Here is a 14093-nt window from a genome sequence, read left to right on the forward strand (position 1 = left end):
CAAAATGGCTCAATGCATCAGCTCATGTAGCAATAGCAGAGAAGGGGACTTAACAGCTCGATTGCACCTTCCTATCATTAAGTCAGAGGTCATAATCGTGACGCAGGAAATAGCCTATAGAAACCAGTCAATGTGGTTCAGCATGTCAGTACCTCTCACATTCAGGAAAATACTGTTTTCATTCAAAACTCCATGAGGTTTTTTTCTTGTTCTCTCTAAATTTTGCTCCACACTCACCCTGTCTGTAAAATCACAACAATTGGTATATTTTTGCAAGAGTAGGACAAAAGAGCGGACATTATAGGTTGTTTTGTTTAAAAAACAGCATTCTATATGGCAATGGGGGAGGAGGCAGCTGCTGCACTCGGTCAGCTGGTGTTTGAGGCAAAAGGTGCACTTAGAATGACCGAAAAGGAATTTCTTCTCCTGGAGGCTATTACATCTACTCCCTGGGTTGCTGCAGAGTATCAAGTGGCCGAGGATTTGTTTCAGTTCTGATTCCTGTAGAAAGTAAATTGGCAAGCGTTTCCTTTAAATCTTCACAGTTTCTTATTCTTTTAAATTCTCTTGAGTTACCTGAGTGAAAAAGCATAAAAATAATTTAACCATGAATTCAAGTGACAGTTTAGCCGTATCTTAAGATACATGTTTGCTTTTCCTCCAGTATTTTAAAATGTTTTTTCTTTTACATTTTTTTTTAAACTATGCTTTAGAAACAAGCATCAGCAATGCCAGCCGCTTGGCACTTGCAGTATAAAGGTGAGACCTATTGGCTTAGCCAATTCTTGCCGTCCTCTGCTGCCGACAAACTGATTTTATATACGGGTCTGTGTTTTATTATTATTTTAGTGTCAATTAATTCATATGTAATACTTTGTTTTGCTTGTATTACTTAGAATTGAAAATGGGTTCTGGAATAGTTGAACAAACTAAACTAAAATAAACTGTGCACACATGCAGAGCTAGGCTTTCGGGCACTGGATTTTTACTTTTCGCACTGCATTTTCACTTGATTGGTACTCATCTTGCTCCTCTTAAATCGCAGACCCCAGGTTCTTGTCGGCACACCTGATCCCGGACAATGATGATCGCGACAATGACAAGGTGTACTTCTTCTTCACTGAGAAGACGGCGGAGTCAGAGGGAAAAGGTCCCACCGTCTACAGTCGTGTGGGTCGCGTTTGCGCAGTGAGTACTCTAGGCTTTATGGTGAGAGGGGAGGAACCCTAGAGAAGAACCAGGAACTAAAAGCATATTTATTCGATACATGTGGTACACATGGTCAAAGAACTCCACACAGGTGTCACTGAATTCTTTGCTTCTCCTGGAGGACAAACAGAGGTATATTTTAGAACAGAGGCAAGCAAATGTTTTTATCTCTACCACATTCAACACTGCTGGTAATGCAGTGAGACCCTGAGGTATCTGTAGACATAGCTTTTAGCAATTAAAAGCTTCCACTAAACACACCAGGGAAGATGTGGAATAAGTCAGTTCAGCTTCAGTGCTGACGTTTACTCCTCATTTCTGCTGCCAAATAGCTTAATTCAGTGATAATGGGTCATTTGAAATGGCATTCCCTATGTGAGCCGTTGCCACAGTCTTTACTGGCGGATTATAAATAATCCTCCGTATCCCTTTTTATATGTCTGAAAATGTCAAGAAATAACTGCACGAAGCAGAAAGATGGCGGTATGAGAATACCAAGCCTGGAATTGCTGGCATGGAGGAAGCAAAAACTGTAAAACGGTTATTGATATAACAAATAGGTTCTAAAAACGTTAAAAAAATGATTAATGGTTGTAATAGTGCAGAGAATAACAGCTGCGAGTTCCACGTTTTTGCTTTGTCCACAGAAAAGGTGCTGTCACTAAAAGGTTTTGTCTGACATTTTGGGACACAAAGAAGGGAAAGATTGCTGGGTCACAGATTTTTTTCAAATTTGTGGCAATGAGATTTATTTGCCATAAAGGCTGGTGAGTGAGCATAAATAGGCTAATGGGGAATGACGATAGCCTTAAAGATGATTCTGGCAGACCTGAAAGCAATTGAAGTGATTTCTTGATTTGGCAATCGAGTCAGATTTGTTAAGGCCACAAATCAGAGGACTGCAGTGTTTTGCACTACTTGAAGTTTGGCCAGATGTTTTTATGGGCCTGACAGAAAAGTGGAATTTCCATAGTCCAATTTAGATTGAACTGTGGCCATGGCCGCACATGTTTTTAGCTCTGATAGCAAGAAAGGTAGTATCCAATCGAAGATTTTCAGATGGTTGGGGCAAAACTTCATGGTCTTCGCAACTTAGGGACTGAGTCAAGATCATCGTCTATAAAAAAGCCAAGGTTTTAAACAGAAGAGGCCTGAGATGGGAGAGGCCAGCAGATGCCATGCACTGAGATTTTCAGAGAGGTAATTACAAATCTCAGTTTAATCTAGGTTTAGTTTGAAACAGTTTTTAGCCATCCACTATTGAAAGGCTATCTGCTAGGAGGGAAGTTGTATGCTCGTTCTCGCACCGATTAGAGGATACTCCAAATGATAAGTTGGGTATCATCGGCTACGTGCAAACATGTTTGCCAGGATTATGCAGGAGACAAGCCAGGGGTCGCATGTAAATATTGAAAAGTAACAGCAGAAGAATGGGATCCTGAGGCACGGCGAAGGCAACTTCTTCAGAAGTGGGAAGATACTCAGGTGTCACTATTCTTTGTTGTCTGTTGGAGAGGAAGGATCCAACCCATGAGAAGGCACAGCCTTTTTTTTTTTACCAATGTCTTACAATCTATTTTAAATATTTATCCAATCAATGGTATTGAAAGCTGAAAAGATGCCCAAGAGTACCAAGACTCCCAAGCCTCTCAAATCCATCACCCTTCTAAGGTCTTCCAAGACAGATGCAATTACCAGCTCATTGCTATGTCCTGGGTGCAACTCAGCTTGCTGATAGTCTAGTAAAGCATTGGCTTCCACAAACTTTTGTATAAAAACAATTTCTTTCCAAAATTGGAGATAAGAACGGTAGCCATGAAATGGGTTTTAAGTTACGAAGAATCCTAATCTCCAACAATGGTTTCTTTTGTAAAGGTCATACCATAGATTCCTTCCAGCATGGTGGAACTGATTCATATTGAAAAAATATGGTTGGAATTTCTTTCCTAATAAAAGGTTTTACTTTTTTAGAATTATTTTTCAGTGGCATGACCAAACTTGAGGGGATCCCCCTGCAAGGTACATGGAGGCCCCCCCCCCACTCGTCAGACCCAGTCAGGAGCTCTCAGGCCATAGGCCCATCACCAGTCAACTGTGCCACAGGGGGCTCTCTGGAGCTTGGGCCCCCCGCACCACAGGGGCTGTGGGGGCTAATGTTACACCACTGCTTCTTTTTAACCTTAGGCAAGATTCTGAATTCTGAAATGGCTTTTTGCTTGAGGATCATAGGTTATTCGTAAGAGTCTTTCCGCTCGACAGAGAGAAATATTATAGGTGGAAAACTCAACGTTGAGTTAAAATACAATAAGGTGAGAAAGATTTATCAATGTACTGTCCATCCAACCCCCCCCATACTTACTTTTAGAGGTCTGTTTTATTTCTAGAATGACGCTGGTGGTCAGAGGGTGCTGGTGCACAAGTGGAGCACTTTCAATAAGGCACGACTGGTCTGTTCGGTTCCCGGGCCAGGAGGAGGTGACACAGAGTTCAATGAGTTGGGTAAGTGCACAGACAGTAGTCTTAGAGGTTAATGAAATGTGCAGGAGTTGAATGAAGGTTATGTGAAAAGTGGTTATACTGCTGTTGGTGCATGAGACAGATGAAGATGGTCTGTGAAGTTCACTATCAGCTCAGATGCATGCCTGGGAGAGCCCTTTCTTTGTACACGGACTGATACATCGTGTCACCTTTTTCAAACTGTGGATGCCGATTTCTGATATTTTACATTAAGGTGAGTCCGCTAAGGTGAGGTGTTAAGGGAACATAAGGATAATTGCCACGTGGCTGCATGTATTTAATAGGACTGAGAAGTAGCAACAATTGACTTTGCTGGCAAAAGGAATGTTGATGAGAACCTGAATAGAGACATCTATTAGGGTTTATAATATGATGAGATTGCTTTAAAATGGTATATCCTTGGATGGGATGGGATTTATGATTTGCTAATTGACGGTTTTATTCATTAATTACAATAAATGTTGATTTGTTAAGTTCAGACCGAACTGGCTGATGGAAGAATGAGTTTTGGACATGGCGTCTTGAGGTAGGCTCAGATTGCTTGAGTTGGGATATGCACGGGCGATTTACATACCTGCCAACTCACATGGTGCCACTCTAAATAGTGGTTTCCAGCTCGTTTTCATAGACGTTGATCTGCCGATGTCCTTTAAGAGGTGTGAAAATACCCCTGGACGTCGGCACCAGCCCCAGCAAGCTACATTGTTTTGGAGGAGGAGGGGGTTTGGGGGCCAGGTGGGGTTTAAAAGTGCCTTTTATGTACTTCTCTGCATGAGGCCCGCCCCTTCAAGGCCCCGCCTCAAAGAGTGAGATTGTTCTTCAAGTTGGCAGGTATGGAGTTTGCATTAGATTATTATGGATTGGATGGACAAACATAAATTAGGGTGCGGGATATGTTTGGTTTGTGAGCACTCTGGTGTCTTTCGGCTAGGGTTGTCCTACACAAGTACCACATATATAGATAGATACTTATATAGATAAATATATACATGCATGAGATGTCATTCACTAGTTGCTCTTTCTATTAGTTATACAGGGATGAAACTATTCCCTTTTCAATTAATATGTTAGGGACATAAGTGTGGTCAATGTTGCACTGGATTAGATGAGATTTATTGAATGTAGTTTAGAGCAGTGGACTGAGGATGGATTATTTGTAGCTCAGATGGATAGACTGAGTCTCAGACAGATTGAGAGGATGGGATAGACTGAGTTATGATGGGGTTTATTAAACTGATTTGATTACAGATATTTGTTTACAATTAGTCCAGTTGAGAATACATTCGGGTAGCATGACATTGTTTGCAATTTTACTAAATAGGGGATTGTTTGAGTTGTGATAGTGGGTAAATTTTGTTGTGTTAATTTATACACGAATGCAAATCTTTGAGGTAGGATCAAATTAGTACTGAAGTAATTGAAGGCTGATGACACTGACAAGAATATGATAGAAATTGTTCATTTGTGCTGTGATGGGCTGAATTGTCTTGATTTAACTGCAGTGGCCCTCACTACAAGTAATATCTTAATTCCAATGTGGCATATAACAGCAGTTATCAATTTAATCAGTATTATGAGATTTGCGGAAACACTGCACACCTCTTAACTTTCATCTGGAGATTTTAGCAGCTAAAAGAAGCTGACATTGATGGGTACAAGTCCAGTCTTACATGAGGATTTACCAGGGAAAACAGAAGTGGAAATACTGATTCTTGGCAATTTCTCATCTCTAGACCTAGGCAAAATTTTAATTACTCCGCAGTGATGCAAAATCACAGAAATTACACGCTTACGGCAGTTTGAGTAATTAAGAGTAATTTGGTGCAAAATCCCACCTCAGGGGCACAGGAACAACAAACCAAGAGAGGGCGAACTGCTGCCGACAATGCTGTTTGTTTCCTGTATCATTTAGTAATATTTTCTTAGCACAAAAAGCATCCTTGGGCTGTTTTTGGAAGCAAGGGTGCATTTTGAAGTAAGAAAATAGCACTAAATGCTGGATTATGCTTTTCACGTAATTATGCATAATTACAAGTAATTTAGTGGTAAATACTAGCCATTACAGTAGAGAGAATTACGCCAGTTCTGTCTACACCTACTCATTTCTTAGTGGGCCCTCAGGGTCCTACTCTAAATGAGCCAGATTTCCCCACCCCCAGATTTACCAGTACCCATGATAGCTCTGCGGTGAGCAAAATCCAACCCATCTACCTGGCCACTCATAATGAGAGTCAGTCAGTAGATTTACCTCAGGTATACTTAGTTTAGTTGTTCCAAAATACAATAAGTTGCGGTTAAGTTGATTTATATTGGTGTGGTGCAGCTTTAATTGAAGGATTACTGAACTTTACTGGGGTAGATTTGTTTGGGCTTCTTAAGAGTGTTGAGAAAGTTTGTTGTAGGATGAAATGAAAGGCATATGTCAGACTTAATCTGGATTGGCAGGGAAAAACACCTTCAATAACTCTCAATTCTGTGTTTTTTTAGAGGATGTTTTCCTTCTACAAACGAAAGATGAATCAAACCCTGAGGTTTATGCCCTCTTCAGCACTACAAGGTATGAACCTTAAACATCACCATAACCTAAATTCCCTCACTCTTATATATCTAACCTCTAAGGTCTGTGCAATCTGCAGAACATTTGGTACTTTGCAGGGAGAGTATGTAAAGTGTTGGACAACTTGCAGTAAGACCAGCAAATGTTTGCATCCCCCCCAGGCAACACACCCAAACTTGGATTATTTTGAACCCGAACTCCTCAAACAAATTGATGCTTACACATACATCATATCCAACTGTCAACAATATCATAATTTGAACATATATTTTTGTCTTGACCATTTGTAATGTTCGTCTAGACAGAGCCACCTCACATTAGATAACAACTACCCCAAATACTGAGGAGACCACAAAAACCTCATCCATATTGGTCCTCTGTCTATATAGCTTTCTGCTACAGAGAGCGCCATATCAATCCACCTCATAATCTATCCTACCTAACCATATCACCTCCCCTCTAGTGCTCCTACCTTTAATGCCATTTCTGATCCCAACTTTCTGCAGCCCTCTTGTTAGATGAACATTTGCTATTTGTTACCCTACGAGATGTTACTTTCTTGGGAGAGTCAGTACGCTTGGGTCGTCTGGATGCTAAGTAATCTGGGCTTGATACTCACCCTGAAGAATAGATAGATGTTGTATCCTTTCCCTTTGTTTATTCTCAATTCACATTCTGCTGCCATTTCAGTGTCAGGATGCTTCTGTGGAAGTTGTTGTTCGTGCTTTAAAAGTAGCATTTAATTCTCCCTACCACCTTAAATTCACCATGTTTGTACTCTTTTCAGTTCCTGGTGGTTGCCCATGCTTAAAGCAAATGCCACCTCTGCATTTCTCATTCCCCACAGATATCTGTTAGGGTGAGCTGTGGCCCATTTCATTTTCATATGTGCTTCTTATGTTCTTTCCCCATATTTTGTCCCAACTCAGCATGCCGTACTCACAACAGAGTTTCTAGTGCATGTTCACTCCTAGTTGCACTTTTTTCTTCAGCTTGTATCAACTCTAGGACGGTCTTATTTTCGCCACCTCACATCCCACTTCAACAAGCCAATTGGCCTGGTATATAGCTCCATCCATGCATGCTAAAGACTCAGTGCTGCTGCAACATGCCTGGGTCCAAACTGGGGTGGTGTAGTGAGCAAAAGAACAATGGATTTAAGTCAGATCTCTTGACTGAGGTGAATGTTTGATTCATTCAGCATTCCCTTCTTCATTGTTGCTGCATCACTTTTTGCTCTAAGTGAGGTGGGTATGTCCAGATGTAAGTCCCTTGCTCGCTGTGCCATTGGATTCAAGCTTGCCTGGCTGATGAAGGGTGATTCCGCAAAACAAGTCCCAGGATGCTTGTTTTCAGTCCAGGGAGGGCCTGACTTGGCAGTTCGGGCTGAACTGTTCCCAAAAGGAGTAGGGTCAAAACTGATTTGCATAGTGCTGGGTCCAAATTGGGGTGGCGTAGTGAGCATAAGAACGATGAATTTAACCCAGATCTCTTGACTGGGGTAAATGTTTGATTCATTCAGCATTCCATCCATCAATTGTTGCCACAGCACTGCTAATGACTCAGGCCACTCCACAATATCCATCCTTAGTTCCCTGACCAATTTCAAACAGAATAATTCATTGGAGTCGTCTGAACATTTTTATGACAGATATTTTCTGCTTTTTTTCTCTCCCAATGTTCACAATTCATGCTATTTTCAAAACTACTGAATGTTATCTATGTTCTTTACTTGAGCATGTCACCCTGCAAGAAGCCCCGGTTCTTCTTACATACCATTTCCCAGAGAATGGCAGTTTAATGAACAACATCAAACCTTAGCCTATGCCATTTCTTGGGGTTTTTTGCTTAGGGGTGGCAAAAGTTGTATAAAGTTTTCAACACGTAATATGCATAATTCACATATGAATTATGTGAATTACATGAGATACACCATTTGAATAAAAAATATATGTTGGTATAACCTCACGTATGAAAAGCATTCAAGACACCAGTTCAATGTATTGATAATACAGTTTCCACACATGTCGTATTATGCTTGAACTAGGTCTGTGAAGAGTGTATATTATATGATCAGCATAAACATAGGGAAAACAGAAATGACATGGCATATGCATAGACCAGTAATTAGGACTCTCTCGAGATTGTTCTTGTGTAGAAGGAAATTACACACACTTAGATGGTTGATACCTGGATTTAGACTTTGCTCACACCATTCAGCATGTAATTCACTTTACATCTCTCTTGTCTATTTATAAAACATGCAGTCCCACCAAATAGTCAAGTGATAGAGGCAAGGTTTGCAGGAATAGTTTTTACTGTAATATCTCACTTGACTACCAATAACAATCCTTTTCCATCATTTCTTTTCTTGTACAGTAATGTATTCCAGGGCTATGCTGTGTGTGTGTACCGTATGGCTGATATCTGGGAGGTCTTCAATGGACCTTTTGCTCACAAAGAGGGGCCCAATCACCAGTGGGCAGCATATGAAGGCAAGGTGCCATACCCCAGACCCGGAGTGGTAAGTGTTACACCTGTGGGTATTCATTTTATACATTGTTAGTTTTTGGTATTACTCAAACTCTAATGTGTTTGCAATCAAGAAAGTAAGAGTAGATAATAAAGAAATACATGGCAGTGGGGTTTCAAGTATACAAAACACAGAAAAAATTGCATAAATCGCAGAGGACACCCCCTTTTGACTGCATTTGCCTTTTGCATCCATTAATAATTTGAGGTCAATTAGACCTGAATTCCAGTCATGGTACTTTATTGCTTGGTAATCCTTGGCTAATGTCCTGAGCTAAATACTTCAGGACTAGTAGTACTTTCATTATTTTTCCAAACGTTTCTGTCCATGATTACTGTTACTTTTAATTAGCATTTGTGGATAATGATGCCTTTAGTATGATGATGATTCCCTCACAGATTGGGGTCTGACTCAGATTTGTGGAGGTCCGCTCTCATTTGGGTGAGCGTGTCAGTTTAATGTGTTGCGATAAATGATGGGCGAGACCGAAGAGCTGTATTAAACTGCTTTCATAGTTCCTCAGTGACTGGAGGTGCCCATTGTCCATCAAAGGTGTGCTGGTGGTGGCTAGCTGACCGTAGATGCTATCGAGAAGTTATAGGTGCCACTGGCAATTTTCCTGATTCCACCGATCTTGGAGAAGAAGTATTATATATCCTTGTCCCAATGGCCTTATCTATACAATTCTAGCTATGAAAGAATGTATAAAGAAAAACCCTTAAGCCATCCAGTATTGGAGGGTAACATGTGGTATTTTTAAATTATATTTATTATAACTTTATTGCGTGATTTGTTAAAACCCTTGCAACGATCTACATTGTAGAGAATCATTACTGTATATAAAATAGGTAATATGATAAAAAAAACTTTGCATACAATTATAAGTCAGGGTAGCATGTTGTAGGTAGTACCATGAGTCCTCTGTTGCTGTGGGTGAAAGAGCCTGTGCCCCATGTGCCAATCTGCCAAGTGATCCACCATTAAATTAAAATGGTTCAGGATCTCTGTTGCAAAACATCTACACACTTCCACCCCAGGAGATAAAAGGTTGCATATCATTGTGTGCCTCCTCTGAGATTTTATCCCCAGCAGTAAAAAGGGTCAATTTGGAAGTTCCTCAGATCACAGAAATGCTGAAATGTGTGGGAGTTGAGGTTTATGGGCCCAATGATGATATCGTTCCACAAAGGGAATGATTAACAGATGTGAGGCACTTTAAGGTTCAAAGAGTTATTGAAGCTGAGTGAGATAATCTATTGATTTTTTAAACTTGCTTGTAAGTAATAAAACCTGCTTGAGAAATGAAATGTCCTGATCATTTCAGCATTAGAGATAAAAGACTTTGTGCCAATCCCCTTATACCGGATAATCCTAAATGAGCCTACCATGTATCAAATCCTTGTGGCAGGCCGTGTTTGAGGTTCCTGTATGTGCATCTGTGGTTGACGTCAGTCTGCAATTCTAGTCCAGGAGATAGAAGGCTTCTGCTTCTATATGTGAAGACATTCACATCTAGAGATGAATGACTTTCTAAGTATGTGCACAAAGATGTCGCTGGTCCAGGACATATATGTTTGCGAGACTTGTGGATATTAGATAAAATATGTCTTTTTAACTGAAAATCTGACACTCATTGAAGATTCCAGAGGTTGTCCTGAGATACAATTATTTACCCAGATTGAAGGCTTGGTACCTACCAACTCAGTCCTGCAGTTACATGATTCAATATATGCGTCTCAGTCCCTGAGTCATTTAGTTCTGATGTTCAAAATAGCCAGGTAATGTTGTTAAATTAATGAACAACTGATTCATGAAGGTGTCAGGATCTGTACCTTGCAAGCTACTAACTAGGTGTCCCCAGCCATGCATCAATTATCCAAGCAAAACCAATGTTAGAAACAAAATGTAAAGTATCATTGTTTTAAATTCCCATGTTCACAGTCTTAAAACCTGGACTTATTTTCCAGTGTCCCAGCAAAATCACAAACCAGCCCAGCAGACAATACCGCAGCACCAAAGATTACCCAGACGATGTGCTCCACTTCGCTCGGGCACACCCTCTGATGTACAGGAGTGTGCGACCCCTGAGTGGAAAACCAGTCCTTGTGAAAACCAACCTGCCCTACCGCCTGCAACAGCTCGTGGTTGATCGCGTGGAAGCCGAGGATGGACAGTATGATGTTATGTTCATTGGGACAGGTGAGTGAAACTCCGAAAAAGCACAGATAAAAAAAGTACCTGCAAGAGTGAGATAAAAAGACCAGAAGGGTGTGGTGGTGGATGAAAGACGAATGAGTTCAAATGAAGAATAGGACTGCTTGGTATTCAGCAACCTTGGCATTCAGCAGTGCTGGTGGTGGGCACATAAGAAAACATGTGGCCTCTTTATTTATTCTTTTCACAAATTAAGCAGTGACAGTTGGTGGCAAATCACAACTGGTGGGGTGCAAAGATATACACATAACATAGACATATGTATACAAACACATATATACATATGCACATACACATGCAGTTAACACATAACACATACACATAATACACGTAACAAATACACAATAATATACACATTAACATAAATGTACACATAAAAAAAAATCAATCACTTACCTTACACTGCTGCTTGTTCTGCTGTACTTTCTTGTTGTTCTGGAGCGGGGAACAGCGTTTACAACTCAACTTTTACAACGAGGTGCCTTTACGACGCAACCATTACAACGCAACTTTTACAACGAATTGCGCTGGGGGGCGCTCTAGGATAGGGAATAGTTTTAATTTACTATCCAACACCTTGCCTACTATCCACGGGGACTGGAGTTGGAATAGTAAATTAAACTATTCACTATCCAGCACCCCCCAACGCAAGTCGTTGTAATGACTTGCGTTGTAAAACTTGCATCGTAAAGGCATGCATTGTAATAGCATGCGTTGAAACGACATACATCCTTCTGGAGCATGTCCTCCGAGCGCGAAGCCCACAGCCAACTCTCATCCCATCAAGGCACTGTTCTAAAGCATCTTGATTTTAATGGAGCAAGCTGGATCCATGCTCCAAAAGGCACTGTAGGCCTTAGCCTGCTCTCCAACCCTGCAGTCCAAGATAGCTGGGTTGAAGAGGTTTGAATTGCTCATGTCGGTTTGGCCGTAGCAAGGTAACCAGCCAAACCAATATGCCCAATCCAGACTTAAGGGCCACTCCTCACTGCTACCAATCATTGGCAGCAGTGACACATTTGCTGGCAAAAAGTACTAAATATAAAATGGTAATAAAATCATTTTAGGCACTACCTGCCCAGCAGTGTGGAGTGGGAGGTGACATTCCCCTGCTCCCATGGAGGAACCACAGCAGAAATTAAGCACTCGTTGCAATGCCTTAAATTTGATAAAAAACAACAGCAAGGCACACATCTACCATAATAATCGAATCATGAAATGACAAGTTGCAATGAAGAAGTCTGAGTGAGAAGAACTCCCTAATTGGTTGGGGATGTGGCATAAAGGAGCACCTCAGGATTCATATCAAGTGTCCATTTTAAATGTGTATTTGAGTCTCTGTGGCACTGTGACTATATGACAGCAAACCCAGTACACCAATTGCATCTTTCCTACTGGGTTATATGGTCTATGAAGTCCTCGCTTGAGGTGGAATCCCAGATGTAAAACTGGAGAATAAGCCATATGAATATTTAAAAGTCAAGCATCACAGTGTGTATGTTCTCGCCAGAAAGACACACCTCATGTCAGACAAGGTGCTAAAATGGTGTTTATAAAATACTGGGTTAAACCCACACCCTGCAAGTTAGGTGGACCAGATATTTGACTATTTTCAGGGCCACATTTTGCTGGCAGAATTTCAGCAACCATTCAGTGTAATTGGATCATTTCCATCTAAATGTTTCTAGTGAATGTTTAAAGTAGTTAAGAGTCAACTTGGTGGAGAAGCCTCCTCCACTGCGATGGACAACCCTCTATATGGCAGATGTTCAACTGCGGCCTTCACAGGCGCTGCATGCCCACCAAGATGGCCAATGAAAAATCCACCTACCAATCTCAAAATGAGGATATTAGCACATTCAATGCTCTCAAAATAAGCTTAGGCTTTAAAGTATGAGGATAGTATTAACCCCTTCGACGCTCATGACGAGCTGGGCTCGTCATGGCGTAGCCTCCTCGCACGCTCATGACGAGCCCAGCTCGTCACGTAAAGTGCGCTTTTTAAAAACCCAGCGTACGGGCGGAATTCCGCCCGCACGCATGCGGTTAAGCGATGAACGTTTTTCTCACACTCTCTGAAGCCTGCAGCACTGCCATGGGAATTTGGGTGTACATTTTCTATTGTCTTTCCCTTATATGCACATTCTGCTGTCTCCCTTCAGACTCTGGATCGGTTCTGAAAGTGATTGCTCTGCAAAAAGGCAACTTTGTGGATGCTGAAGAAGTCACTCTGGAAGAAATGCAGGTTTTTAAGGTCAGCTAAAAAAATAGAACCTTTGCATGTTGGCGCGTGGGAGTGGGAAGGTGAAGACAGTGCTTAATTTGAGCCGCTGGGTTCCGGTGCTCGGCACCAGCACTTAAATGGCAACACCCGCACTTATGGCAGTCTGCCATGCGGTTGGACTGTTTGTCTAATTTACAGATAAGCAGAGCAACACTTCTTTATTAATTCAATATACATTAAAAAGATTATTACTAGCCACCCAAGTCATGCTTGTAGCTTTGGGGGCCTGGAATAGTCTGAATTGTCACTTGTAGGAGTGCGATGGTTAATAGTTGTGTCGGTACTGTTATTGGAGCGCTGGCAGGGGTAATGGATGGTGTAAGTGCGATGGCCTCCTTACAAGGGTCCTGTCATTAATTTTTTAAACAAATTAAGCAATGGGTGAGACAAACCATTTCTGAGGCTGTGCCTGATTCCGTCTCCTTTTAAAACCTTGTATGTTTCTTGCAGGGCCCGATACCCATCACTTCCATGGAAATCTCTGTGAAACGAGTAAGTTTATACATTATCTATCCAATGGTCTGATGGAATGACAGCCGGTATGAAACTATATGGGAAAAATTAATCTGTTCAAGGCAGAAGAAAAAGGTAGGTGGCAGGAAAGCTGAGGGAGGAGTGAGCAAAAGGAAGGTATTTCCATTAATTTAATGTATAGAACTTTTTATTTAAAGTCCTGCTCAAGTGAATGGTTACAGTATAATTCATCAGAGAGAAATTAAAAGCATGCAGGTATTTTACCTCCTTCTAGGAGATTACAAAACTACAAATTATTAAAAAGA

At 41.1% G+C, this 14093-nt stretch overlaps 1 protein-coding gene across 1 annotated transcript in view; it reads left to right on the forward strand.

Annotated features, from left to right (window-relative positions):
* SEMA3G (semaphorin 3G) overlaps positions 1-14093 on the forward strand; it is a 222171-nt gene that overhangs the window by 182513 nt on the left and 25565 nt on the right. Inside the window, exons 7-13 of the mRNA XM_078661168.1 lie at positions 1046-1188; positions 3594-3708; positions 6214-6283; positions 8663-8807; positions 10784-11015; positions 13193-13284; positions 13765-13806. Of these exons, the coding sequence (XP_078517294.1) occupies positions 1046-1188; positions 3594-3708; positions 6214-6283; positions 8663-8807; positions 10784-11015; positions 13193-13284; positions 13765-13806 (839 nt within the window). The remainder of the gene's footprint in view (positions 1-1045; positions 1189-3593; positions 3709-6213; positions 6284-8662; positions 8808-10783; positions 11016-13192; positions 13285-13764; positions 13807-14093) is intronic.

Source organism: Lissotriton helveticus, chromosome 9 (assembly GCF_964261635.1).
Source record: "Lissotriton helveticus chromosome 9, aLisHel1.1, whole genome shotgun sequence".
In the NCBI taxonomy this organism is placed as follows: Eukaryota; Metazoa; Chordata; class Amphibia; order Caudata; family Salamandridae; genus Lissotriton; species Lissotriton helveticus.